This window comes from Quercus lobata, chromosome 2 (genome assembly GCF_001633185.2).
Source record: "Quercus lobata isolate SW786 chromosome 2, ValleyOak3.0 Primary Assembly, whole genome shotgun sequence".
NCBI classification, from domain to species: domain Eukaryota; kingdom Viridiplantae; phylum Streptophyta; class Magnoliopsida; order Fagales; family Fagaceae; genus Quercus; species Quercus lobata.
Genome location: NC_044905.1, coordinates 34,435,856 through 34,460,903, shown reverse-complemented (window position 1 = coordinate 34,460,903; position 25,048 = coordinate 34,435,856). Strand labels below are relative to the sequence as shown.

The following is a 25,048-nucleotide window of genomic DNA, read 5'->3' as shown; positions in this document are numbered from 1 at the left end:
AAAAAAATTTTTGATAAATGTCATAAAAAAATTAAATCGACAATCATCCGTCTTTCCCATATTATTTACTATTTATTTTAGTTTTTTTTAGGTATTTGAAACTTTTGTAATGAATATGTACTAAGTGGCTACATTTTTTGTTTAAGAGAGTTTCAATTTATAGCATCCGCTCTGGAGGATACTTATTATCATTAGACCAAGACATTAATTAGTTTTTTTTAGTTTAGGCGGTGGTTGAATCTTAAATCTTTTATTTAATCATCGGAGATTTTACTAGTAACTACATTTTAAAACTAAAAAAACTTAACAACATGAGAGGCTCTCCTGAGGAGACCCAAAAAAAAAAAACTAGCATCTGAACATGCACATAAAGCTTTTCCATTTTTTTCTTTTAAAGATTAATAATTTTCAACAATATTAGACTCTGAGTTCGAATGTGAGACTTTTCTATTTTCTTTGTAAAAGTTAATAATTTCTATTCATTATAATTTAGGATTACTATATTTTCTAATCACAATAATACCCATACATGTAAAATACTCATTACACTCTTAAATATTTTTGTGATTTTAAAAATATAGGAGTCCCGAATTATGGCTAATAGAAATTATTAACATTTACAAAGAAAATAGAACAGTCCTCATCACTTATAACTTTGGTAATTTTTTATTTTTATTTTTTCACAAGAGGCCTGGGCTGAGTGGCCTAGGCCGAGCCTTATTGACCAAAACCCTACCCCCAATCCCATAGCTATATAAAGAAAAAACCTTCTCCCCCTTTATGTCATACTCTCTCACATTCGTCGTCTTCCAAGTTTGAGAAGAGAGAGAGAGAGAGAGAGAGAGAGAGAGAGAGACAGAGTTTAGTTATTGTGAAACAATGGAAGGAGACAGAGAAGAAGGCAAGAGTTTTAAGGATTTAGGATTATGTGAACAATTGCTAGAGGCTTGTGATCGTATGAACTGGAAATACCCATCAAAGATACAAGCAGAAGCAATTCCTCATGCACTTGAAGGAAAAGACTTGATTGGTCTTGCTCTAACCGGTTCTGGTAAAACTGGTGCCTTTGCTCTTCCCATTTTGCAGTCCCTCTTAGACTCTCCACAACCTTTCTTCGCTTGTGTCCTCTCCCCAACAAGGTTTCATATTTATTTCATCCTTGCTTTATTTTTTAATTCTTTAGTGTGTTCTGTCTTCTAGAAAGAGTTTTGAATTGATTTTGCATCTGGGTCTTTTTTGTTTTTGTTTTTCCAGGGAGCTTGCAATTCAAATTGCTGAGCAGTTTGAGGCTTTAGGAGCTGGCATTGGGGTTAAGTGTGCAGTGGTGAGTTTTTTTTCTTTTTTTGGTACCAAATTTTTTTTTTTTTTTGATAAGTTTTTTTGGTACCAACTTTGTATTATTACATGATGGCAAGTTCTCTTTTATAATTAGAAGTAATAATAAGTTCTGTTAAAGAAAAGGGTCTACCTCAAGTATAAAGGAAGTATAGATGATGTATTCCTAAATATTTACATATGAAAATAAAAAGAATCAATGAATTCTACATCTGAATTTATGATTCAGGCTGAAAGCTACATGTTTGTAGCTTCCTAGTACACTTCCTTCGTACATGGGTTTTCAATAAATATTTTCAATTATTGATTTAAAAAAATAAAATAAATAAATAAATAAATAAAATAAAATAAACTTTTAGCTTCAAGACTAAGGAAACTTTTAATTGCTAGAGCTTTTGATGCTTTGATTGTCAGGTTCAATTTGTATGATATTGTTGTTGGATATAAATTTCTTGTTAAATTTTCATTTTTGTTAGCGTCAATTGATCTCTTTAATATGAATCTTTACCAAACTTTTGCAGCTTGTTGGAGGGGTAGACATGGTGCAACAGTCTATCAACCTTGCAAAACGGCCCCATATTATTGTAAGTGTTAGTTTTATTGGCTGAATAGTTTGATATCTTTTGCTTTTTTAAACTTTTGTACGAGGTATAAAATGTGGATAACTGAGAATGTGATTTTTAGTTTTTGGTTTTCCGTTTGCTAATGTTGGATTGTCAAATTACATGGGAGTCTATGTAAATTTGTTGTGTTTGATAACATTTTCTCAAATTTGTAGTTTTACTCTTGTAGCTTTTGCTTTGAGTATTACTGACACAATCTGTCTAAACATATAAATAATGTTGGAAGATATTTTGAAGATTATGATATTGATTTGTATGACTTCAAAAATGCTAATGATCTCAAAATGGAATTTTTTTAAATAAAGTACAAGGTAAGTTAGGAAATTTATTTATAGACTTTTCAAAGAGGACTACATTTTGGGACATCCAAAAATGGAATAGAGGACCAAAAATTTGGGACTGAGGGATTATAATGCAATGAATTTGGTAAATCAATTTTACTGGTATATTTTTCTTCAGATTTTCAGTTGTTCAATCCACTTCTCATTTTACTTTTTTTTTTTTTTTTTTCCATTCCTTTGTAGGTTGGAACTCCTGGACGCCTTGTCGATCATCTTTCTAACACGAAAGGTTTTTCCCTCCGCACATTGAAGTATTTGGTATGGTTCTTATATCATTTCAACTATGCACTTCGCTTTTGTAGATACTCAACGTAGTCTTTTGGAGTGGTCTCGTTGTTGGGGTTTTACTAATTGTTCTTCTCTCTCTGAGTTTATGTCTTCCCTTAGCTTAGTTTCCTGATTACTCGTTTTGCTGTGCTATTTGTTCTATTATTTCTTGTTGTTCATCATCATGAACAACTTGTACTTTTCCTTTTTTTTTTTTTTTTCTCATTAATAATAGTTTTCTGATTACCTATCAAAAAAAAAAAAAACATGTAGGTTACATATGTTTTTTTATTTTATTTTTTGGTGATAAGTAAATATATTTTATTAAGATAATATATGTAGTCTTAATATTGGTGTATCGTTGTGCACTTCCTGTGTACATTGATGGGTGCCCTTTCAGCCTTATATATATAGTTTTAAACTCTTAATACATTGTAGGAACTTGTTGTAAAACAAAAAAAAGTCTTGATATGTTGTAGGAAGCTCTAGGAATGTGGATCCAATTTGTTGTGAGGTGAATGAATCAATTTCTTTATTTGAAATTGTAAGTTAAATTAGAATCTTTGACATGAATATGGAAAAAACAAAGTATCAGCGAAATTTCTCATACTATAGTGCCAAGAGCTTGAAATGAATCAACTTCTTGTGTTACTTTTGCTAGAAAAAATTTAGTCTTAATAGGATTTCATTTAAATCTTTTTAGTCAATCTAAGGCAATACTAATGTAAATACATAGTGACCCCAAGGGGTTGGTCTAGTGATTTCCATAGCCTCATGAGGTCCTGGATTCGAAACTCCTAAATAGCATCTTAGGGCCACCCACAAGGGATTCCTCCTTGTGTTTGCCTGGTTGTGTGGGGGCTATAATTCGAGGAAATAGTTAGGTGCTCAAAGATTTATGAACACCCATGTTCACAAAAAATATTAAAAAATAAAAAATAATGAAAATCAATATATATATATATATATATATATATTTTTCATTATTTTTGAACACCCATGGGAATCAGTATATGTTAAGTGTTTTGTTGTCATTGATACTTTGAGTGGTATATGGGAGGATTAGAAATTGATTATTGCACATGTTTTTAATTTCTTTTGATCTTTGTCAGTGTGTATGACTTATAGTTTGGCATTAGACATGCTGCAAGAAAATGGTAATTGACACTTAGTAGGCTGCAATATAATGGTCAGAGATTTTTTTTTTTTTTTTTTGAGAAACTAATGGTCAGAGATTTATGTTGTGTATATATATATAATTTATCCAAAATTATATTTTTTTGCCTGTGAAAGACAATACTCTATGTACACAGTAAATATATGCAGTGCAGTTTGGGCTCTTAAGGTTTTGCTACTATATTACATTTCCAGTGTACTTGATTGGTTTTGTTTTATAATAAAATTTGTTATGTTACTTTTTTTATATATATGCGGTGCAGTTGAGAGGTTTTTGGTAATGGTATGCAAATTTATTTAGATCTGGTATCTGGTGCATACTTCATTTCATTTATTTATTACATCCTTTTTTTAATAATGTTCTTCACCATGGAATCTCCTTTATTGCATCTTATTTCTCATTTAGTGTCCATCTCTACCTCAAAACATGTTGAAGTTTGCTACTCTGCCAGACTGGTAGTGGGGCTGGCAGTGACTTATCCTAAGCACATGGATGTCTATATCTTTGATCTAGCTAGAAATGATTGAAAACAACTGTTAGATCCACCTTGATGTTGTCTAGTCTGTAAATTCATTTGTTATAAGTTGCATGATTGGGTTACACTTTGAGCAGGTTCTAGATGAGGCTGACAGGTTGTTGAATGAGGAGTTCGAGAAATCAATTGATGAAATTTTGAAATTTATCCCTCGTGAACGGAGAACATATCTATTTTCTGCCACTATGACCAGTAAGGTATGTATTTAAATATCCGGCTGTACTTGAAAGGTATATCTGTAATCAGGGACCTTTTTCTTCTTCTTCTTCTTCTTCTTCTTACTGTGAGTGGTAGCTATGTATGTTCTATAATTTATAGTGAATCCTGGTTATTCTGCTTCCTGAAATATGAGATCCCTTTCTGTTTTTTTTTTTTTGATATGACCCCTTTCTGAAATTTTTAGAGAAACTCATTTGGAACTAATGTTTCCATGAAAATGAATGAAGTGGAATTCTAAGGAAACAGTTTTTGACATTTCATGCACATCAGGGTATGATAGTTCAAGAGGGTTTTAGATCACTAGTAGAACACACTTTGCACCAGAAGAGAAGATATTTGGTGCCTTACAGAGCACATTTTATAAATATTATTATATGCGGTGCCTAGGCTTACAGCACATGCTATAAAAATTATTAATGCTATATACACGTCAGCAGAACCTTTTAGCAACCATATCAAATCATGATATTATGAGCAAGTATTGTCTTTGTGATGCTTAGACAATTTATGTTGGAGATGCACACTGCACAGGTGGTTCCTATATGGAAAAGGTATATGTTCTTTTAGTTTTCCATATAATGTTTCATTTATTCATGATGTTTCAGGTTAAGAAGCTCCAAAGGGCTTGTTTAAGAAATCCTGTGAAGGTAATGATCGTATTTCTTATACTTGTATCATTTGTTCACAGTTCTTGTCATGACTTGTAATGATGGTTAGTTTTTGGATGATTTCAGATTGAAGCAGCATCAAAATACTCAACTGTTGACACGCTAAAGCAGCAGTATTGCTTTGTACCTGCTAAATACAAGGTCTCTCCTTTTCTTTAAGAGTTGAGCTTTTTTGAAGATGTTTTTACTAAAGACTGGATATGTATGCCAGGTATTATGGCTGGTGATTAGGGCCAACAAGACAAATGTTTGAATTTAATATCAGGGGATTGTTTTGTTTACATTTACCAAGCATTCTTGTGTTCTTGAGTCTGTTGAAGAAAGACAGTGAGAAACGTTCATCAAAAATGTACAAGACTTAGTTCTGTCTTTTGTCCTCTGAAGCCATGTATGAGATCATAAGGAAAATGACATTTCTTTCACCTAATGCTTTTTATGAGAGGTATACCTGGAGTTTATGCTCTCCTAAAAGGCAATGCCAAAGTTTGAGGTTTTAGCCAACTAAAGAGATGATATAGATAGCTTTTGTTTGTACAATAAAAAGTTCTTTAAATAAACCTTGTTAATAAAATCTTTTTGGCAAGTTGCTTCTTTGAATATTGTGGACAACCTCATTTCAGGAAATTTATTGGTTCTGGATATACCAAAATTCTAGGATTGACATAAATAAGTTGTATTTAGGATTTAGCCACTAATTAATTTCCACAATGGCTTCTAGCATATAGTGAAACCTTAGTTTACTAGAGTTCAGTTTTGTAGCTCTTGATCCCTCCATTAAAATGAACCATGGGTTTAGTAGAAACGGTTATGGATGTGTGACAAATTTGTGTCTTTTTGTGGATCGAAACAATATGAATGCACTGACTATTGTAACAAGTTGAGTTTATTTATTTATCCCTCTTCACCTTAAACTTGTATAGAAGTGGGAGATTTGTGCATTGGGTGCGACTTTATTTATATATAAGATGTGAAGCATGTTTAGAAAGTGTGATTATGGCATGCATTTTGAAGGATCGCATGTGTGTGTGTGTGTGTGTGTGTAAGATGTGATGAGATGTGAAGCATGTTTCTAGTGGTTCCAGAAAAAGGGTTGCAACTCTCAGTGCAAGTGACAATCATTTTAGAGTGAGATGTATCACACTAACAAATTGGAAAGTGTGATTATGGCATCCGTTTTGAAGGTGTATTCATCAAATTACATGTATTTTAGTTTCTTTTATGGAGTTTCTGCTGTTGCATGATGTTGGTGATTGGTATGTTCCTGGTACATATATTCATAATTGTTGTTTTACAGGAATGCTACCTTGTATATATTTTGAATGAGATGTCTGGATGTACATCAATGGTTTTCACTCGTACCTGTGATGCAACTCGCTTTCTTGCTTTGATGCTTCGACATCTTGGTCACAGAGCCATTCCAATTAGTGGTAAAATGTCCCAGGTAATATCTATTAATTTAACTGAAGTAAAAAAATGATTTCTCTGTATATTTTTAAGCATGTTGGTTACCCCTTTCTTTCTTTCTTTAATTTATTCTCCCTTTCTAAGTTGCCATAATATTTTGTGACTATTCTATTCAGTCAAAGAGACTTGGAGCCTTAAATCAGTTCAAGGCAGGAGAGTGCAATATTCTTATTGGCACTGATGTGGCAAGTAGAGGACTTGACATTGCATCTGTTGATATGGTTATCAATTATGACATTCCTACAAATGTGAAGGTTAGGCTTTCTATCTATGTTCTGACTTAGAGCAGGGCTACACCTGTTTTATGGTGTAACATACATCCTGTTCAGTTTGATTATTTCTTAGGTTTTATTCAACTCACCTCAACTATGTCGTTAATCCCAATTTAATTGAGGTCAGCTCCATGAATCCTTTTCAATTGATAGTGTGAATAGAAGTTGCTGCATTTCCATAGTTTAACAGTATATAAACTTGCTAAGATTTTCCTTTACTAAAAATTTATTTGACCCTTATATTTGATACACTAGTCACAATCAACTCTCCAGTTTTCATTTCCATATTTTAGCAAGTTTATAAATAGGCTTCTCTCCAACCTTTGTCCCCAACTTGCAATATAGTTCTTCGGAATTCTTAAATCAAACCCCTCTTAACTGCCTCTCTAGCTTCCTTTTGCCATTTTTTTTTTGTGTGTATTTTTAGTTTCCTTGTTTCTACATATATGTGAACACCTATAACTATATCTCTTTCTTGCCTTTTATTACTATTTTAAATTATCAATTGTAATGTAATGACGGGATATATATATTGTATGCAAGATGCATGCCTCTTGTATACTGCAACCTGTTTGGTGGGGCTTGAGCTTTTATGCTGCTTCTCAAAGAGCATGCAGCTATGAAAAAGTTTGATTCCTTCCAAGCTGGCCGTTTTGTATTTTCATTAATTACTTAAAAAAAAAACCTTACATCATACCTATCATATAAACCCAGAGGCTTAAAATCTTCGTTGCCTAATGTAGTTGAGGAGTTGGTTCTGCATGGCTGTTCTTTTCATTACTTAGTGGTGGTATGGACCTGTTCATCTTAAAGATTCTGAGACCTTGAATGTTACCAGGCCACTCTGAATCTAGTTTGAAATTTCATTGCTACATCTTGGACCTATCACACTTCACTAAGAGGCAACTGATAGATCCCCCCTGCCACACACACCAAGGCAAACAAGGGTGTGCAGTGCCTTCTAGAAATTTTCCTGCATTCATATGGAGCTTTTATCTGTTACTGTTTTCCTCTCTCTGAATTATTTCCTTGATAATTTTTTGAATTTTGGGGCTTGTTACGCTTTCTGGAAGTCATGCATGAGGTGAAATCCAGCTTTTGGATATTCTTGTTTAGTGTGGCCGTGTATTATAGGCACAAGTGATGCAAATTCTGTGGTAGACTTTATTGATTCCCCTTTTTTGGCATGTAATTATTTGATTATGTAATTTTTTTCAGTAGTATTTTGTGCACACATAGTAAGTGATTATTTCCTCGAATTCAATAAAATTTTATCACTTACAAAAAAATTATGCATCCAGACATCCTCTCCCGTAATTGTGTTTGATTAGATTTCAGACGAGATATTATTGAAAGAATTATGGCTTCTTTTTTTTTTTTCCCCAAAAAATATTCTATATGCTCTGGTTTGCTAATTGAAGTGACTCACAGGATTATAAACATCGAGTTGGAAGAACTGCTCGTGCAGGAAGATCAGGTGTTGCAATCTCCCTAGTGAATCAGTATGAGGTGGAATGGTTTGTGCAGATAGAGAAGTTTGTTGGTAGGAAACATGTACCATTTTTGTGGTGAGGCATTGTAATTGGAGTCTCAAAAGCTAATATATATATATGTATATATATATATATTTTTTTTGTGTTTCAGGCAAGAAATTTCCAGAGTTTCCTTCTCAAGAAGAGGAAGTCCTACTATTGATGGAGTCTGTCAAAGAGGCCAAAAGAGTATCTCTGGCGGTAATGATTTATTTTTAAGTTGTTTTCATTTGTAACAATTTATGAATAATGAAAGATATCTAAGTTGTTTTCAATTGCAAAATTTATGAATGATGAAATATTAAGTGTGCTTGAGCCAATAATTGGGTTGGGATGCATGTGCCCAATCCATGCCTTCTGGTTAGCTATCAATCTCTGATTTATTTATTTTTTTGATAGGTAAGAAAAAATATTCTAAAGACACTACAATATGCAGGAAAAGCACAATAGTAGTCAAAAAGTACAAAAAGAAGTAAAAAAACAGAAAACTAATTACAAAAAAAGAAGAGAACTAATAAACAAAGGGATGGTGTCACAAGTTGTGAGTCCCCAAGCCTGAGATCAATCAAAGTTCAAACTAATAACCATTGAAAGAAGTAAGCAACTGGTCTCCCGAACTATCCACGTCCTCAAACATACGTTAATTATGTTACCTACATATGCACCACATCAGGCACTACTGTACTAAGTTCCAAATGTCTTACGAGTGTTTCCCCAACTAAGTCCTCCAACCAAAAAGAAGATCAAGCACCGTTTTTGGTAAGACCCAAGAAACTCCAAAAGATCGAAAGATGGAACACCATAACTGATGAGCCTTCTCACAATGAATCAATGGTCCCCCCACAATGACACATGCAACTCCAATCAACAAAAGCAAACCCATTACTCTTCATATTGTCACCAATGAGTATCTTATTCCAACTCGCCTTTTTATAAGCCGTAGTCCAAACAAAACAGAGAACTCTCCTATGGTCCTTCACTTCCCAAATGCCTTTCCAAAGAAAAATGACAGAGGAGGAACCTTGTAGAGCATTATAGCGCAAGCGAATGTCAATGATCCCATTCTTCTTCAAAGTCCATCTCAATCGGTCTCCATTATCACTTGAAGGGGTATTGTACTCCAAAATATGAAGAAAATCCACCATAGAACCCACCTTCCAATCATTCAAATCCCGAGTGAACCTCACATCCCGAGTGAACCTCACATCCCAAGTCCTCGCCCCTATCCTCTGCCTTGTCAAGGATAATGCAACAAAAGCCTCTTTGTTAATGGCTATCACATACAAAACCGGGAGTTTCACTTGAAGAGGTTGATCCCCACACTAACAATTATGCCAGAATCTCACTCTATTTCCCACCCTAATCTCAAACTGAGTATGTTGACTGAAATCCTCCCAACCCATACAAATACCTCTCCACAACCATGAACACACCTGCCCAACTTAGAGGTCCATTTCCCCACCCTCGCCGCGCCCACCCCCCCCCCCCCCCCCCAACCCCCCAAAAAAAAAAAAAAACTCTTCCCCAAACTTCATAGATACCACCCTCCTCCAAATACGAGTCTCCTCAACCCCAAAGTGCCATAGCCATTTACCTAATAGGGCTTTATTAAAGGTAGGTAGTTTCCTTATCCCCAAACCACCGTTGGCCATAAGGGCGCACGTTTTATCCCATCCTACCATTCCCTTTGCAGTTTTTCATTCTTATTGGCCACGCTGGTAAGAATGGTAAAAAGTGATAAGAAGCAAGTAGGAAGACTTGATAATGTACTCTTAATCTCTAATTTATGTGAGTAGTCCATAGTCAGTTACTCCACAATAACAGAGACAGAATTATGATCTGCTAATGGCCTTATATAGTCATACTAGCAGACTTTTCCAAACATTAAAAAAAAGAGAGAGAGAAATATTAGTGGAGACAGTATGAAATGGCCTTGTCTATTGCATCTTACATGAATATATTTCTTTAATTACCACGCCATTAGACCTTGGTAAGTGTAGATTATTGTTTTTTTTTTTTTTAATCTTAAGAATTTTTTATATGAAAATACAATGGAGAAGAAAACTTCAAGCTAGTCATCATTATTCTGTGTGTGTGTGTGTGTGTCCTTCCAAATAGCCCATAGGTTGCCAAAGGCAGTGAATCTCTATATAAGCCATCCTTTTGCACTGCTTAATTGTTATTGAATTGATTAGAGTATCCTTGCCATAACTTTATATGCTAATTTTGTAAGGGAAACACTTCTAAGAGGAGGAGATATGAAAAATGAATTAGCCATGAGCAGTTGGGCACAACTAGAAGCTAACACTTATTGGAAGTCAAGCTATGATCTAAAATTTCATTTAGAGTGTGTTCCAACAGATTAAAGATACCTTGAAAGATTTAGGCAATCCCTACACCTAGTGGTCTACTGAACTAGTCTCAATTAGGTACAACCAAAGTTTCTTGTTTAGGATTTGAGAAGGTTTCATGCTTTACTATTAGCAGTTGAGCACAACTAGAAGCTTACACTTATTTGTTGGAAAACTACTCTATCTCTATCTCATGCCAAGCCAAATAAGGGAAGTCAAGAGATAGTTTCCAACTCATTTTAAGGTTGCTACCAAACATAGGAAAATGAGATAGTTTTCTAAAAAATACTTTTTGGAAAATGATTCATTTTTCAGAAAATGTTAATGTTGAAACAAATGGAGTGTAACTGAAATTTCAGAAAAGTAGATGTTGATAGCTTGACTTCAAATAAGGAAGTCAAGAGATATGGTTTTCCTTTAACTTTTTTCGGATACTACCAAACATAGGAAAAGTGGAAAACTATCTTCACATAAGGTTTTCTATCAAATCAAATGGAGCGTAGAGTGTGTTCAAACAGATCAAAGACGCCTTGAAAGACTTGGCAATCCCCACACTCAGCGGCCTACCGAACTAGTCTCAGTTAGGTACAAGCAAAGTTTCCTGATTAGGTTTCAGAAGATACTTTGCCTTAATATGTGATCATTTCCTTCCACCACTTCTACAGCTCCATGAAACCTCCACGGCTCCACCTATACAGCCTCCTTGAAACCTTGCAGTTTCCAGGTCCCAGTTTTGATGCAAGCACCTATAACCTTAGTTTGACACTGTTTGAGCAGAATTCCAATGATTCTCTCTCAATCTGATAATCTTAGTTGGCATTAGGATAGCTCTTTCCACTGTGATTAGGTTCTGTAAAATTCAAATAAGTGCAGTTTATATGTGGTCTGAGTGCTATATGATTGTTGTGACCATTGCTAATAAATTTCTAATCACTCTTAATGTTTTTTTTTTTTTTTTTCCTGGTGGGAAAAAGGGGGGCCCTGGGGCGGGGTGGTGGTTCCTGTTGGATTATGTTCTTGAATTTTGATTTTCCCTTTCAATTCCCAAATCCTGATTTACCTGCTGGGTTTAGTTATTGGAATTGGCTTCATGAACTACTAATGATTTTTTTTAATAAGTGCATATTTTTATTAGAACAGGAAATAGAGGACACAAGAAGGATGTGTACACTCTCTTTTTGAAGAATATAAATGATGTTTTCACAACCAGTTTGCAAATATTTAATTATTTTGGTTTCTACTAATTCTTCTTCTTCTTCTTCTTCTTCTTCTTTCTTTCTTTCTTTCTTTCCTTCTTCTTTTTTTTTTTTCTCACTCTAGAAGCCAAGTCCTGGTAGAAATCACTTGGGGTTTTGTTGGCCATGTCCACCATGAGTATTACTTTGGTTTTCTGGCCTTTCTATTTGCTAGCTTCTTTGTTCCAACTGTTTAGCATTCCGTGTTGTTTATGCTTGTGATATATTATAAACTTCTTTTCTATCTTTACATTTTCCTGCTTTAGGGTCTATGCAGATAGGACTGTTCTGTTTTGAAGGTTTTTTGAAGCCAAACCAATCTCATTTTGATTATGAGAAATTGCCTAGCCAAATCAAATCAAATCAACTGCACTGAAATAACCAAATAAGCCAATTCATAGGTGGTTGGTTTTTTGGTAAATCTTTTATTACCAAAAAAAAATTGTTTATCCTCCCAAGTGTATCATTTCAACAAATTAATTTGCATTTTTAGCATTTAGGCTAGAAATAAGTGTAACTTGGATCAGGTTTATTGACTAGTAAAATATAACCAATGTGCTTATTTATTAAATATACAATAGTTTCAGTATAAAATTGTTTGGTACTTGGGTTAAGTTCAATTTTGTGAATTTGTGAAAAAAATTTCTGAACTCATTCTTTTGTGGAGACTCAACTTTCGAAGGAGTTTTTAAGTTTTAGAGCCAAACTAACCCAATCTCTTCAGTGTGAATTTGGTTGGTTGAGTGCATTGGTTGTTGGTTTAAATGGACCCCTCTTCTGCCATTACTAAAGTCTTTCCTTATGCGGAATTTATTTTGAGTTGCCATATTTTGAAAGATTTTAGCGTCATTTTCATGAGCTTATTTAATAATAAATTAATTAACATATTCTTTGTTCGTGGTTTATTTTTATTGTTATCTTTATAGAAAATCAAAGAACTAGGAGGCAAGAATGGGAAGAAGCGAGGAGGAGATGATGATGATGAGGATATGGACAAAGATACGGACAAATACATGACCCACAGAAATGTGAAGTCGTCTAAGAAGATGAAAAAATGAATATAGCAGCCCCAGCAGAAAATTTTGTTAGAGATTTAGTGTGAGGGATGAAGATGTTTATGTAGGTCTATTAGTACGTATACATGAATCCAAATTTTTTGTTAGGAGTTTAAATGGTTGTTACCATTACTTGATTCATTTTTGTTTTCGAGGGATGAATTTTAGGGAATAGATGTAGGAGAAATTTTTGGGTTTTATTATTATAAGAATAATTATTATTATTAGTTATTTGAGCTATAGAACACATTTCTGTGGACATTTTTGTTCTATATCCGAGTACAACTCTGCATTTTTTAAAATCAGCTCAATAAAAATTATTCAGGGGAAAAGTCATTGAAGAAGATATGTTAGGAATGACATATACCACATTTCATAATTCAGATGTGTTCATGCAGTAAATTCAGTGAGTATTTTAACACGAATCTCGTCTTCTAAATGTGTTTTTGATGCTACCACCCTACCACATTCAAGAGAAGATGGTGTTTTTTTTTTTTTTTTAATAAAAAAAATTAATAGTAGACCTCCAAGGAACCATGAAGCGAACTGTTATACTTGAGTTATAAAGGGACAATTTTAAGTACGCCTAAATATTTGGTAGATTTGTACCACAATATAAAAAGAAAAATGAAAAGATACATTTAGCAGATTTGTACCACACCATAAAAGAAAAATGAAAAGATACATTTTGGTAGATTTGCACCACACCATAAAAGAGAAATGAAAAGATTGAATAGAATTTTGTTGATAATGATAGTCTAGTAGATCTCTTGACTTGTCTTTATGCCTCAAATGGAATGGGATTTATTTTGGTTAGTAATTGGAAAAGTGATGCCTTCACAACATCTTCACAACCATTAAGTTTGTGAGGAAAATGTCTGCGAGGAACCATTTAGTTTGTGAGGAACATTTTCACAACATTTTCTCTTTAATTAGTGAGGAAAATGTCTTCTATGCTAATAATACAGTTGGCTGATTGTATTAGTTGCTGCTAGGTGCTTAGTTAATCACTACCGTGATTGATGTGTATAATTAATACAGTTGACTCGAGCATGTGTTCAAAAAAAAAAAAAAAAAAGTAGTAGTTAAAAGTAGTTTTTTTTTTTTTTTGGAAAAATAGTAGTTAAAAGTAGTTAGGGCTGTTAGTAGGTGATTGTGTGCCAGCTGGCAGTCAGTTGAGGAGGTGGTTATAATCACCCTTACTAAGTTTGTAATCAATTAGTACTCGAGTATATAAGGGGCTGCTGCCATGCATTATAATGATCATGGTCATAGATCATCCAAAAATAAGAATACATTCACTGACTTCCTTAACTCTTGATCTCCTCTTAATTCTATGTCTCTTTCCTAGAGGCCTAGCTCCCTCCAAGCAGCTAATTCCTAACCAATTCACCACCTCAGGGAGGATCTTATCGCCCACATGAACAATTTTTTTTTTTTTTTTTGAAAACCCTATTGTGCTGAATTTTAGTTTCCCATGACCACACATATAATCAATATATATATATAAGCAAAGACCTCATATGGGAATACATGAGGTTCTGCCAAATGGTACATTCTATGCAAAAAGAATTGAAATATTCTCAAGTGCTACATCAGAGATAAAAACAAATTAAATATTGACTTTTTGTCTCATTTGGTTCAATGTTTTAAAACTTTTCTAATTAAAAAATAAATATTCTTTGTATCATTTGGTTCAATGTTTTAAAACTTTTCATCTCTCAAACAATCACACAGAACTCTGTATTTTAATTCACCATTTACATCTCTTGCACTTCTACCCCTTTACATATATATATCTACACATAATTCTTCATGCCATCTCATGTCAAATACATAGACCAAAAACAACGTCATTTACCTTCAATCTTTCGACGACACCTACTTAGTTTTAACATTGTTGTTTCATCTAATCCTAACCCGTATGAGTTGAATACAGTAAAAGAAGGGGAGCTTGAATTTTATATTGAGTGACAATGGCAATTACGATTTTGATGTTAAGGTCGGACGTTGTGGATTCGTGGGTTTTGTATTTTGTTTAAGAATTAAGGATAAAGAAAAAGAGAAAAACACATTCTGTATAAACTTTTATTCTATAATATTCCTCTGAAGTTGTTGTTGTTGTTGTTGTTTTTTTTTTTTTTTTTTTTTTTTTTTTTTAATTTCTTATTCCTTCAATTAAATAATTATAATGGATATATGTGTGCAATTTATAATTGTTACTTTTTATAATGAACTCATTACTAATAGAGTTCTATAACAATTATGCTATAATACATATACAACATATTTCCAAACCATCTTACATAAGATATTACAACATTATCTGTGCATCACACGAGAAACTTATTAGTTTGTGTTAATGATATGTTTGGAAAGTATAATTGCTAATATGCTTTCTTGACATGAGTCCATAGCCAATATTTCCTAAAAGATTGGTTTAGGCCAGGTAGAATGGGTGTCTAATCTCTTCACATTTCATAATATAGTCTTCAGACAAAACATTGGTTCTAGACTAGGACTTAATAGAATGTAATTAAGAATCAAAGCCATGAAATTTTCTAGATTTTTCCTAGGAAATAAAGATTTGTAACTTTCTTTCTATAGTTTATTATGATGTAGATTTGAACATTTTCCATAAATAAAAGATGTATTTTTTTTTTTTCGTTATAAGGGAAAATATCATTTGTCAAGCCATCATTTTGAGAAATATATTAACAAAACCTCAACTTCTTCATGCGGAAAATCATTTACCCCCAAGGTCGTGGTTTTTCACAGATTGGTCCCTATCTACACCAATCAGCCAACCATAAAGTGCTTTCTCCCCGTCCACAATTGCCAAAAATTCACCAAGCTGAGCGCATTGATAGGTAATTAAGGAGATGAAGTCGCGGAATGTGACAGTAATAAACACTATATTTCTTTTGCATGAGGTAGGGCAATTAAGAAAATCTCAATTAGCTCAAATAAACCATCGATTTGGTGATTGCAACTACCAAGTAAAGTTAAAAACTTTCATGTGGGACAGCGGACAGAATGCCATAGGATTTGCGTGAAGAACTCTCCAATGACTAGGTCAAAAAGAGTATATATCAAAACTCTCGAAAAAAAAAAAAAAACTCTTATGAAAACAAAACTACAAAAGTATATCGAAGATGTATGGTTTATATCTTTCTTTCATCTATTACCTTCCATTTTATCTCATCGTGGAAGAGGTCTACTTTTAGTTGAGGATTTGAAAATCAAATTCGGGAAAGTTTTAAAGTCCTCTCATTCAACTCATTAAAAACGAAATATTGTGTGATTCGAGTTAGCTCAATTAGTAAACCTTTTTAAACGTCACAGTTCAAATTCGACTATATGGGTCAATCCTAACCCGACATGTTTATTAAACAGGTAAAGATTCCTCAAACTTAACACAATCCATTTATTAAATAGGTCAGTCATGTCGACCCATTTATTAGATTTTATCCCAAAAAAAAAAAAAAAACAAAAAAACTAATTTTAGTATTAACCAAATTGATATGAATTATGAAAAATCAAACAAATAAATATTTTTAATATAAAATTAAGAACTAACAAGTAACAAGTAACTGTATTACAAATAATTATTCAAAATTAAAGCATATCTCAATATCACAAATAATCAATCATAATATGTCAAAGAAAATAAACCACAACAACTAATAAGTTTATATACTTGGAGTTTGAAGGGTATATTGGTAAAATTTCATTTAATTAAACGGGTCAGACAGGTTAAATGGGTTCTATGTGATAAATACTAATCCAACCCGTTTATTAAACCGATTAGTCGTGTCAACCTAAATATGACATGAATCCATTAAACCTCAACGCATAACCTACTAATTTCTTGTTGGGTTCACTGATCGTGTCCAATCTTGCCACCTCTAATTCAAATCCTATCCTATCTATATAAAAATAAAATAATACGCAAAATATTTCTCTGCAAAATTCTATTTTCTTCATAGCAGTAACAATGAATGAAACTATATATGGATCTTTTCATCAGAGATGATCAAAGTCTGTAGATCTATCTTTATTTTCCTAAACAGCTTTAAGTTATAGATTCTTGTGTTTAAACTTACAATTAAAAGAATAAGATTCTAACTAAGTCAAGGTAAATCTCAGATGAAGAAAAACAAAGTTTCTTTATTTTATTTTGACCAAGTGACAATGTGTCAATGTTGCGGTCCTATGTGTGAATGGAGACTTTGAAAGGAATTATTTACTAGTCGATTATACATTTAAACAAAGACCGTAGACTGAGAACGATATAGGTACGGAAAATTAAATGAAGACTGGCAAGTGAAATAAATAAATATCTAATATTCTCATTAAAAAAAAAAAAAAACGTAATATTAAACTGTGTCACTGTGTGAGTGTGACATTGAGTCCCCAGAGGTCCCAAAAAATCAATCTCTAACATAAACAAATAAAAAACCTTCTCTCTCTCTTTCTTTTTTGTCACACCTCTGTCCAAGTCCCTTCCGGAGCCGATTACTTTGAAGTCACGATAATAACATAGTTCCATAACTGTTTTTTTCAAAGTTATGACATAACAATTATGTCTATATACTTTCTCCTCTATAATTGTAGTAAATGTAATGCCATTCACATAAGAATGGACCCCACAAACGTTGAATGTATCTGTATGAGACTAACCGTGCCTTTTACACTATACATCTCTCCTCTGCCCAATATCCCCATTTAAAGCTTAAACCAAGCTCTTGGTAAAAACACACACACACCCACCCACCATTATTTGAACCTCAAGGAACCCAGATAAGCAAATGATCATGACCATGAGGTCCATGACAATCCAACTACAAGTCAAACTCCAACTCCATAGCATACTACTCTCCTTCCTCCTCCTTCCCACCATTTCAGTAGCAATACTCACCAAACAAATCCAACCAGGCTCAACCCTTTATGCCTCCAACACAACTCAAACCTGGTCCTCACCAAACAACACCTTCTCCCTCACCTTCATACCCCTCAACCCCCCCACCTCCCCTCCTTCCTACCTTGCTTCCATCGTCTTCTCCGGCGGTATCCCCGTCTGGTCTGCAGGCACCACTCCTCTTGACTCCAATGCTTCATTCCAATTCCACCCCACTGGCAACCTCCTCCTACTCAATGGCACTGGTCACACCATCTGGGACTCCGGCACCGCCAACCTTGGCATCTCCTCTGCTTCCCTCGACGACTATGGCAACTTTGTCCTTGCTAATGGTACCGGCCTCCCAGTCTGGTCTTCATTCGATCACCCCACCAATACACTCTTGCCATCACAGAACTTCACCACTAAACAAGTTTTGCGAAATGGATTGTACTCGTTTAGTCTTCATAGTTACGGTAACATTACACTCAAGTGGAATAATGATAGTATTGTATACTGGAATCAAGGTTTGAATAAAAACTTAACTTCTCCAACCTTAGGATTACAGTCTAATGGTATTTTGTCGGTTTATGATACCACAATTGTGCCACGTGGGGTTGTCATGGCTTATAGTAATGATCATGGTGAAGGAAGTGATATCTTAAGGTTTTTAAAGTTAGATGAAGATGGGAATTTGAGGATGTATAGTTCTGTTAGAGGGAGAGGGAATGAAACTGTGGAATGGGTAGCTATTGAGGATCAATGTAGAGTTTTTGGGTACTGTGGGAATATGGGGATTTGTAGATATAATGGTAAAAACCCCATTTGTGGGTGCCCATCTCAGAATTTTGAGCTGGTTGATCCAAAGGATAGTAGGAAAGGTTGTAAGAGGAAGATGGAGATTGAGAATTGTCCACTGAATGTGACTATGCTTGATATGGAACATACCCTTTTGTTGACTTATCCTCCTCAAAGCATATTTGCAATTGATGGTTCACAAATCTTTTTCGTGGGTATATCAGCTTGTAGGTTGAATTGTCTTGTAAATCCTACTTGTGATGCTTCAACTACACTGTCGGATGGAACTGGTATGTGTTACTATAAGACTCCGGAATTCATTACTGGGTATCAGAGTGCAGCTCTGCGTAGTACTTCTTATGTCAAGGTTTGTCCACCTGTGCTTCCTAACCCATCACCTGGTTTGGTTTCTGGTAAGGGTGGTGGCTGGAGAATGCAATCATGGGTTATAGCTATTGTGGTCATAGGTGTCGCTTTGGGTTTGATTGTGTTGGAGGGTAGTTTGTGGTGGTGTTGTAGAAGTAGCCCCAAATTTGAAGGATTAAATGATCTTTTTGAGTATGCTTCTGGAGCTCCAATCCAGTTTTCGTTTAAGGAGCTCCAGCGCTGTACCAATGGATTCAAGGAGAAGCTTGGAACTGGAGGATTTAGTGCTGTATACAAAGGGGTTCTTGCTAATAGAACCGTTGTGGCAGTGAAGCAACTCGAGGGAATTGAGCAGGGAGAGAAGCAATTTAGAATGGAGATAGGTGCCATAAGTAGCACCCACCACTTGAATTTGGTGAGATTGATTGGTTTCTGCTCCGAAGGGCGCCATAGGATTTTAGTATATGAGTTCATGCAAAATAGGTCTCTTGATAATCTCCTTTTCCAAACAGGTGATAATAAGTCCGGAAAATTGTTGAATTGGGAATGTCGGTTCAACATTGCAATTGGCACTGCGAGGGGCATCACATATCTCCATGATGAGTGTAGAGTCTGCATTGTGCATTGTGATATAAAACCAGAAAACATTTTATTGAATGAGAACTATACTGCAAAAGTCTCGGATTTTGGTCTTTCAAAGCTAAATACTTCCAAGGAAAATAAATACCGAACTTTGACAAACATTCGGGGCACTAGAGGATATTTGGCACCGGAATGGCTAGCGAATCTTCCAATAACTTCAGAATCCGATGTTTATAGTTATGGTATGGTTTTGTTGGAGATAGTGAGTGGGAGAAGAAATTTTGAAGTATCTGCAGAAACGAATTGGAAAATGCTTTCTGTGTGGGCTTATGAAGAATTTGAGAAGGGTAATGTCACTGCAATTGTTGACAGAAGGTTGGTGAAGGAAGAGGTGGATATGGAGCAAGTAGTGAGAGCTATTCAAGTAAGCTTTTGGTGCATCCAGGAGCAACCATTACGGAGGCCAAGAATGGAAAAAGTGGTACAAGTGCTAGAAGGGATTACAAAGATTGATAGTCCGCCTTCCCCCAAAGGCCGTGAATGAAGGGTTCCTGCAACCTGGAAAGATGTGTGCCTCAAAGTCAGTGTTATCTCCCTCTTTGTAGCTTCTTCCCCAGCTGCCTCTTCATTATTTTCATTGTTTCTTTTCTTCAATCTTGCTACAGTATATGGCAGGCTACCAATAAATCTTTTTCTTCTTTATTCTCTCTGTAGAACTTGTAATCTGTTATAGTCCTACAACGAGCCTAGATGCAATAAGCCAATAATAAACTTCAAATATTCTTAAAGTTCATACTTAATGTCGAGTGCACTTGATTGCTATAATTTGAGAAGATTAGAGTGTCGATTGCTTAAAGTAGTAGTAATAGTACCATAACTTAATTGAAACAAACTCCGAATTGCCTACCTCACTCTTTCTTGTGCATATTTTTCCATGTTACTTCTTCCAATGGCAAATAAGCTTTTATTTTCAAGGCTGTTGATCTAACTTCCCTGTCAGATTTGCTTCAATTTCAGGCTCTGACTTTTTACTTTCTGTGCTGTTGTATGCTTCTACTCTCTCTCTTATTTGAGTCCTATCTTACTGCAATTGGCATGTGTTCTTCAATGACTAATTTTACTGAGGAGTCTTGCTTGCCTCCAATTGTGAAATCATTTGGGCACATAAAGGCTCCTAGTCTTAATTTACTAGCTCAAACTGACATAATCATACTCCAGCAATCAGCTGCTAGTCTTATGGTTCTTGGTGTTTATACTTTGGCTGCCAGGGGCGGAGCCAGAAACTTTTGTTTGGGGGGCCGATTTGTGTTGCTAATTTATTAATTTATACAAACTTTCATACACATACACAAACACATGCATCTATACACACAAAAAAATTAGTATCTTTCATAATAAATCCTTAAAATTAAATATTTCATAGAATTAAATTAATCTTTCACCATCTTCCATATATAGTGAAATCCTTACAATTTTCATTTTCAATATAAGTTACCAAATTGTCTACCATTGTGAGTAAAAAAATTTCAATTGAATTAATGAAGTATTCAAAGACATAAATGATCCAAAATTTTAAGAAATATGAGAACACATTTTACCATAAAAAATGAATTTGAAAAACAATACATTCTCTATAACTACTAGACAAATTGGACAAACTTTTTAAGAACATTATTGGACCAACTCAATTAGCGGCGGCGGCCGCGGGGGGTGGGGGTGGGGGGGCCAAGTCCCATTTTTTGAGGGCAAATTATTAAAATATTAAATATTTCTATATAGTAAGAAGAAATTTTCAAAAATCATGCCCCCCACCCTAACATGTAGCTCCACCAATGGCAGCTAAAACCTGATAAACAGTGGACGACCCGGTCTTAATTTTTAATCATAGCACAGCGCCTTTGAGTCACATTTTTATTACTTGCTTCATATAAATTTCTTGCACGCTTTCTTTTCTTCGTACAATTTGTTAGTTCTTAAGATTTTTTAACCTTTTTTTCTTTGATATAATCTTAATACAGGTTAAACAAGGAACCACCTAATTAATATGACTTTCAAGAAGAAGCGTAAGGGTGGGATTAATTTGACCTCAATAGTTGCCAACACACACCTGGACCTTGAAACTATGAAGGCAAATATGTAGTGTATAAATAATTCACAATGCTGATATTACACTTAGGTATGATGCAACTACTGATTACCTTATAGATGTCAGTGAAGGTGATAGGTCAAGAATGTATTGACCCCTTTTGATGAATTAATTGATTTATTAGCCAAGTTTATTAATTAATCAAATTAACATAGAAAATGCGTGGTAGCACAAACAAATCACCAATTAAACTAAATGCAGCGGAAAATAAATTGACACAGTGATTTGTTTATAAATGAGGAAAAACTACACGGCAAAAACCCCCACTGGATGATTTTAAGGTCACCACTTCCGAGAATCTACTATTATCAAAACAAGCGGTTACAAGTAAAGGAATCCCAGTACCTTATACTAACTTTTATTTAAACCCTTACCCCAATACCTAATTGAATTTGTTCTGTAGTGACAATCTCTCCTTTTCAATGCATAGCCCCCAGTACGTGACTAACCAATTACGCAGATCTCAGTAAGCAACTTAATCACCAACTTGGGAAGAATGTTAGCTACAAAGTTCTTCAGTTTATCACACGTTAAAGATTAAGAAGCTCCTTGGTCACAAAACCCTACGGTGTACAAACACAGCAGCTTCATCAAGAGAAAGATGAACTAGGGCAAATTCTGACTCTGGTCACAATTTGCATGAACAAGACTTTGCTTCACACTTGTACAACTATGCAACCTTTGACAGCCCTTAAAATAATTCTTATATATGTTTAGGGTTGTAAGAAAAGAAAGCCTAAACACATACTTATGGATTGGATGAAAAATAGCTCTGAAAAACTGAGTTTCATAAACCTTGATAAATAGCCATCTATTAAGCTAGCTATCAGGTTACGAGTTGAAACAGCTTTTAAACCTCGATAGATGCTAGCTATCGAGTTTTAAAATCCTACACTTTCTCACTTAATTCTTGGACAGACTTGCATGGCTTTAACACTTGAACTTGAAACCTTATTTCTTGAAACATTAAACACATCCTAGATCTACCCAATTACAAGTAAAGTACGTTTTGTCAAAGGATTAGCCAATTACATAAAATATTAATATATGTTCCTAACATCAAATCACATATGTCCTAACAATCTCCTCCTTTGGCAATCTGTGACAAAACCACAACAAACAAATGAACATATGAGAGAAGTCATAAATCACTCAACTCATACTCACTTGTTGAATACAATAAAATCTATCCTAACACAAACTCTTGAAAAATTTTGCAAGAAGAGAGTTTATGACAAGTAGATTTTGACAACCTGTATTTTTGAAATACTTTAAACAAAACTCATTAAGGCATCTTAGTGTGAAATGGAAATATAAGATTGCATACATTAAATAAGAAACATGTATATAAAGAGAGAAAAGAAACAACACATGGAGAGATAGGTGAAAGAACATACATCAAAATATATATAAACCAAATATAAGAACAATGTATGTCAAGTGGTCACAAGACCAATGTACAAGAGATAATGTATCTAAAGTAGAAAGAAAAGAAAAGATACAATTATCCTCACTACATCCCTCATATAAACACTCCCCCTATCTCCTATTATATCCCTCCCTCTATGAGTATGACTACTCTCATCTCAAAACTACTCTCCCTTTTTGTCACGAGTGACAAAGGGCAAGTAAATCAAGTAGACATCTCATCATTACTAGGCGAGCCATCATCATCATCCTTATCAGCATCATCACTACCTGAGCCATCGTCACTGTCATCCTCAGAGGCTAGTGGAGATGGAGAGGAAGCGACAATGAAACCACCCATGACAGCTTGTCGTCATGCGATACGACCAACATGGGTATTCACTTGACACAACTCATCGCTGAGAGTGTCAAGGCGAGCATCCATGCACACAAGCTGTGCCATGATGACCTTAAGTGTCACTCCACCTGCTGAAGACGAAGGAGTGAAGGTGGATGGAGCGGTAGACGCCGGAGGAGCTGTCGTCTATGTCTGGGGCTGCCTCTGTCTCAACTGTGCTACGCTCCATCGAACTTAGCTACATCTATGGCACGCATATACGTGAAGTGGGGAGACTCAGGATAGAAGATGGAAAAATGGCGAAGGTGCCTCGTGATAGCGGAAGGAAAAATAAGCTTATCACAAGTCGTCGTATCCTTATAGACATCTATAAGGGAGAGTATAAAATGAGAAGGAAAGTCAATAGAAAGATCTTCAATGAGGGATAACAAAAAGCGAGCACGAGGCTCTGTGATAATGTTATAGTGTGACAATGAATGAAGAATAAATGTTATCACCATGTTAAGGAATCTCGGTCCTTTAGCAAAGGCCGAGCAAGAGGTGTTTTGACACTCACCCCAAGAAGATAGTGTCTCACAGAATAGAGACGCGAGTTCGTCTTTGGACACTATCCTCAAACGCTCAGAAACTGGGTAGTTAAGATGTGCAACCCTAAGAACATGTAGTACCTCGGATACAATATCCGGAGTAACTACCATGCGTATACCCCGAACACAAGTGACAAACTGGGGTATAGAGTAACCAAATCTGTGCATATTGGAGTAGAACTCCTGTATGATCATGGAAAGGCATGTTACCGGGATGCCACAAAGTGACTTCCAACCCCTACTGTAGATGACAGTGGGTAGGTCAGTATCAGAAAAGTCTGATAGAATGACTTGGTGTTTCGAATGAATGTCGCGTCGTGAAAAGTTCTCCAAGAAGTCCGATTTGGCCTTCTCATCATGGAACCGGACATGAGAGGGAATGGGGTCAGATGGAGAAGAAGAAGAAGATACCCCGGAACAAAGAGGGTTCCAGGACAAAGTAGACTTACGTTTAGGTGCCATGATGCAACTAACATAAGAAACAAAGAGAGAAGGAGAGAGAGAGAGAGACAATCAGAAAAGCAACAACAAGATACAATATAACAAATATAGAAACTTGAAGGTACATATGCATGAACATGTGACATGCAAATTTAAATGCATCATGGGCTCAGCCTAATCCAAACCTACCAGCACACAACATAGCAGCAAAGTAAACACACATCTAAAATGCATGAAACATTGTTATAATGCACATGTGATGCAATGCATGAAGTTTAAATCTCAATGAAGCAAGACCCAACCCAAAAATTGCAAAAAAACTTCATTAGTTTTGAAAAACCCCAAAGTTAATCAAAAATCCCAAAAGTTAGGTCAAAAACATGAAATGC

At 34.9% G+C, this 25,048-nt stretch overlaps 2 protein-coding genes across 2 annotated transcripts; both read left to right on the top strand.

Moving 5' to 3' along the window:
• The first annotated feature begins 766 nt into the window (after window positions 1-766).
• Window positions 767-13,346, top strand: LOC115975433 (DEAD-box ATP-dependent RNA helicase 10-like). The gene is made up of 12 exons (XM_031096210.1): window positions 767-1,139; window positions 1,255-1,324; window positions 1,857-1,919; window positions 2,483-2,557; window positions 4,356-4,475; window positions 5,103-5,144; window positions 5,232-5,306; window positions 6,460-6,606; window positions 6,746-6,883; window positions 8,333-8,444; window positions 8,546-8,634; window positions 12,946-13,346. Exons 1-12 carry the CDS (start codon window positions 880-882, stop codon window positions 13,075-13,077), a joined length of 1,323 nt encoding a protein of 440 aa, XP_030952070.1. The 5' UTR covers window positions 767-879; the 3' UTR covers window positions 13,078-13,346.
• A 4,409-nt stretch (window positions 13,347-17,755) lies between these two features.
• Window positions 17,756-20,521, top strand: LOC115975431 (G-type lectin S-receptor-like serine/threonine-protein kinase At1g34300). The gene has a single exon (XM_031096209.1). The coding sequence runs from the start codon at window positions 17,886-17,888 to the stop codon at window positions 20,262-20,264; it is 2,379 nt and encodes a 792-aa protein (XP_030952069.1). The 5' UTR covers window positions 17,756-17,885; the 3' UTR covers window positions 20,265-20,521.
• Window positions 20,522-25,048: the final 4,527 nt, after the last annotated feature.

Bases quoted from the DNA above. Each gene is read 5' to 3' on its own strand.
- LOC115975433 (XM_031096210.1), top strand. From the start codon at position 880: ATGGAAGGAGACAGAGAAGAAGGCAAGAGTTTTAAGGATTTAGGATTA. The intron at 1,920-2,482 runs GTAAGTGTTAGT...ATTCCTTTGTAG, and splicing joins CAAAACGGCCCCATATTATT to GTTGGAACTCCTGGACGCCT. The intron at 6,884-8,332 runs GTTAGGCTTTCT...AGTGACTCACAG, and splicing joins ACATTCCTACAAATGTGAAG to GATTATAAACATCGAGTTGG.
- LOC115975431 (XM_031096209.1), top strand. From the start codon at position 17,886: ATGATCATGACCATGAGGTCCATGACAATCCAACTACAAGTCAAACTC.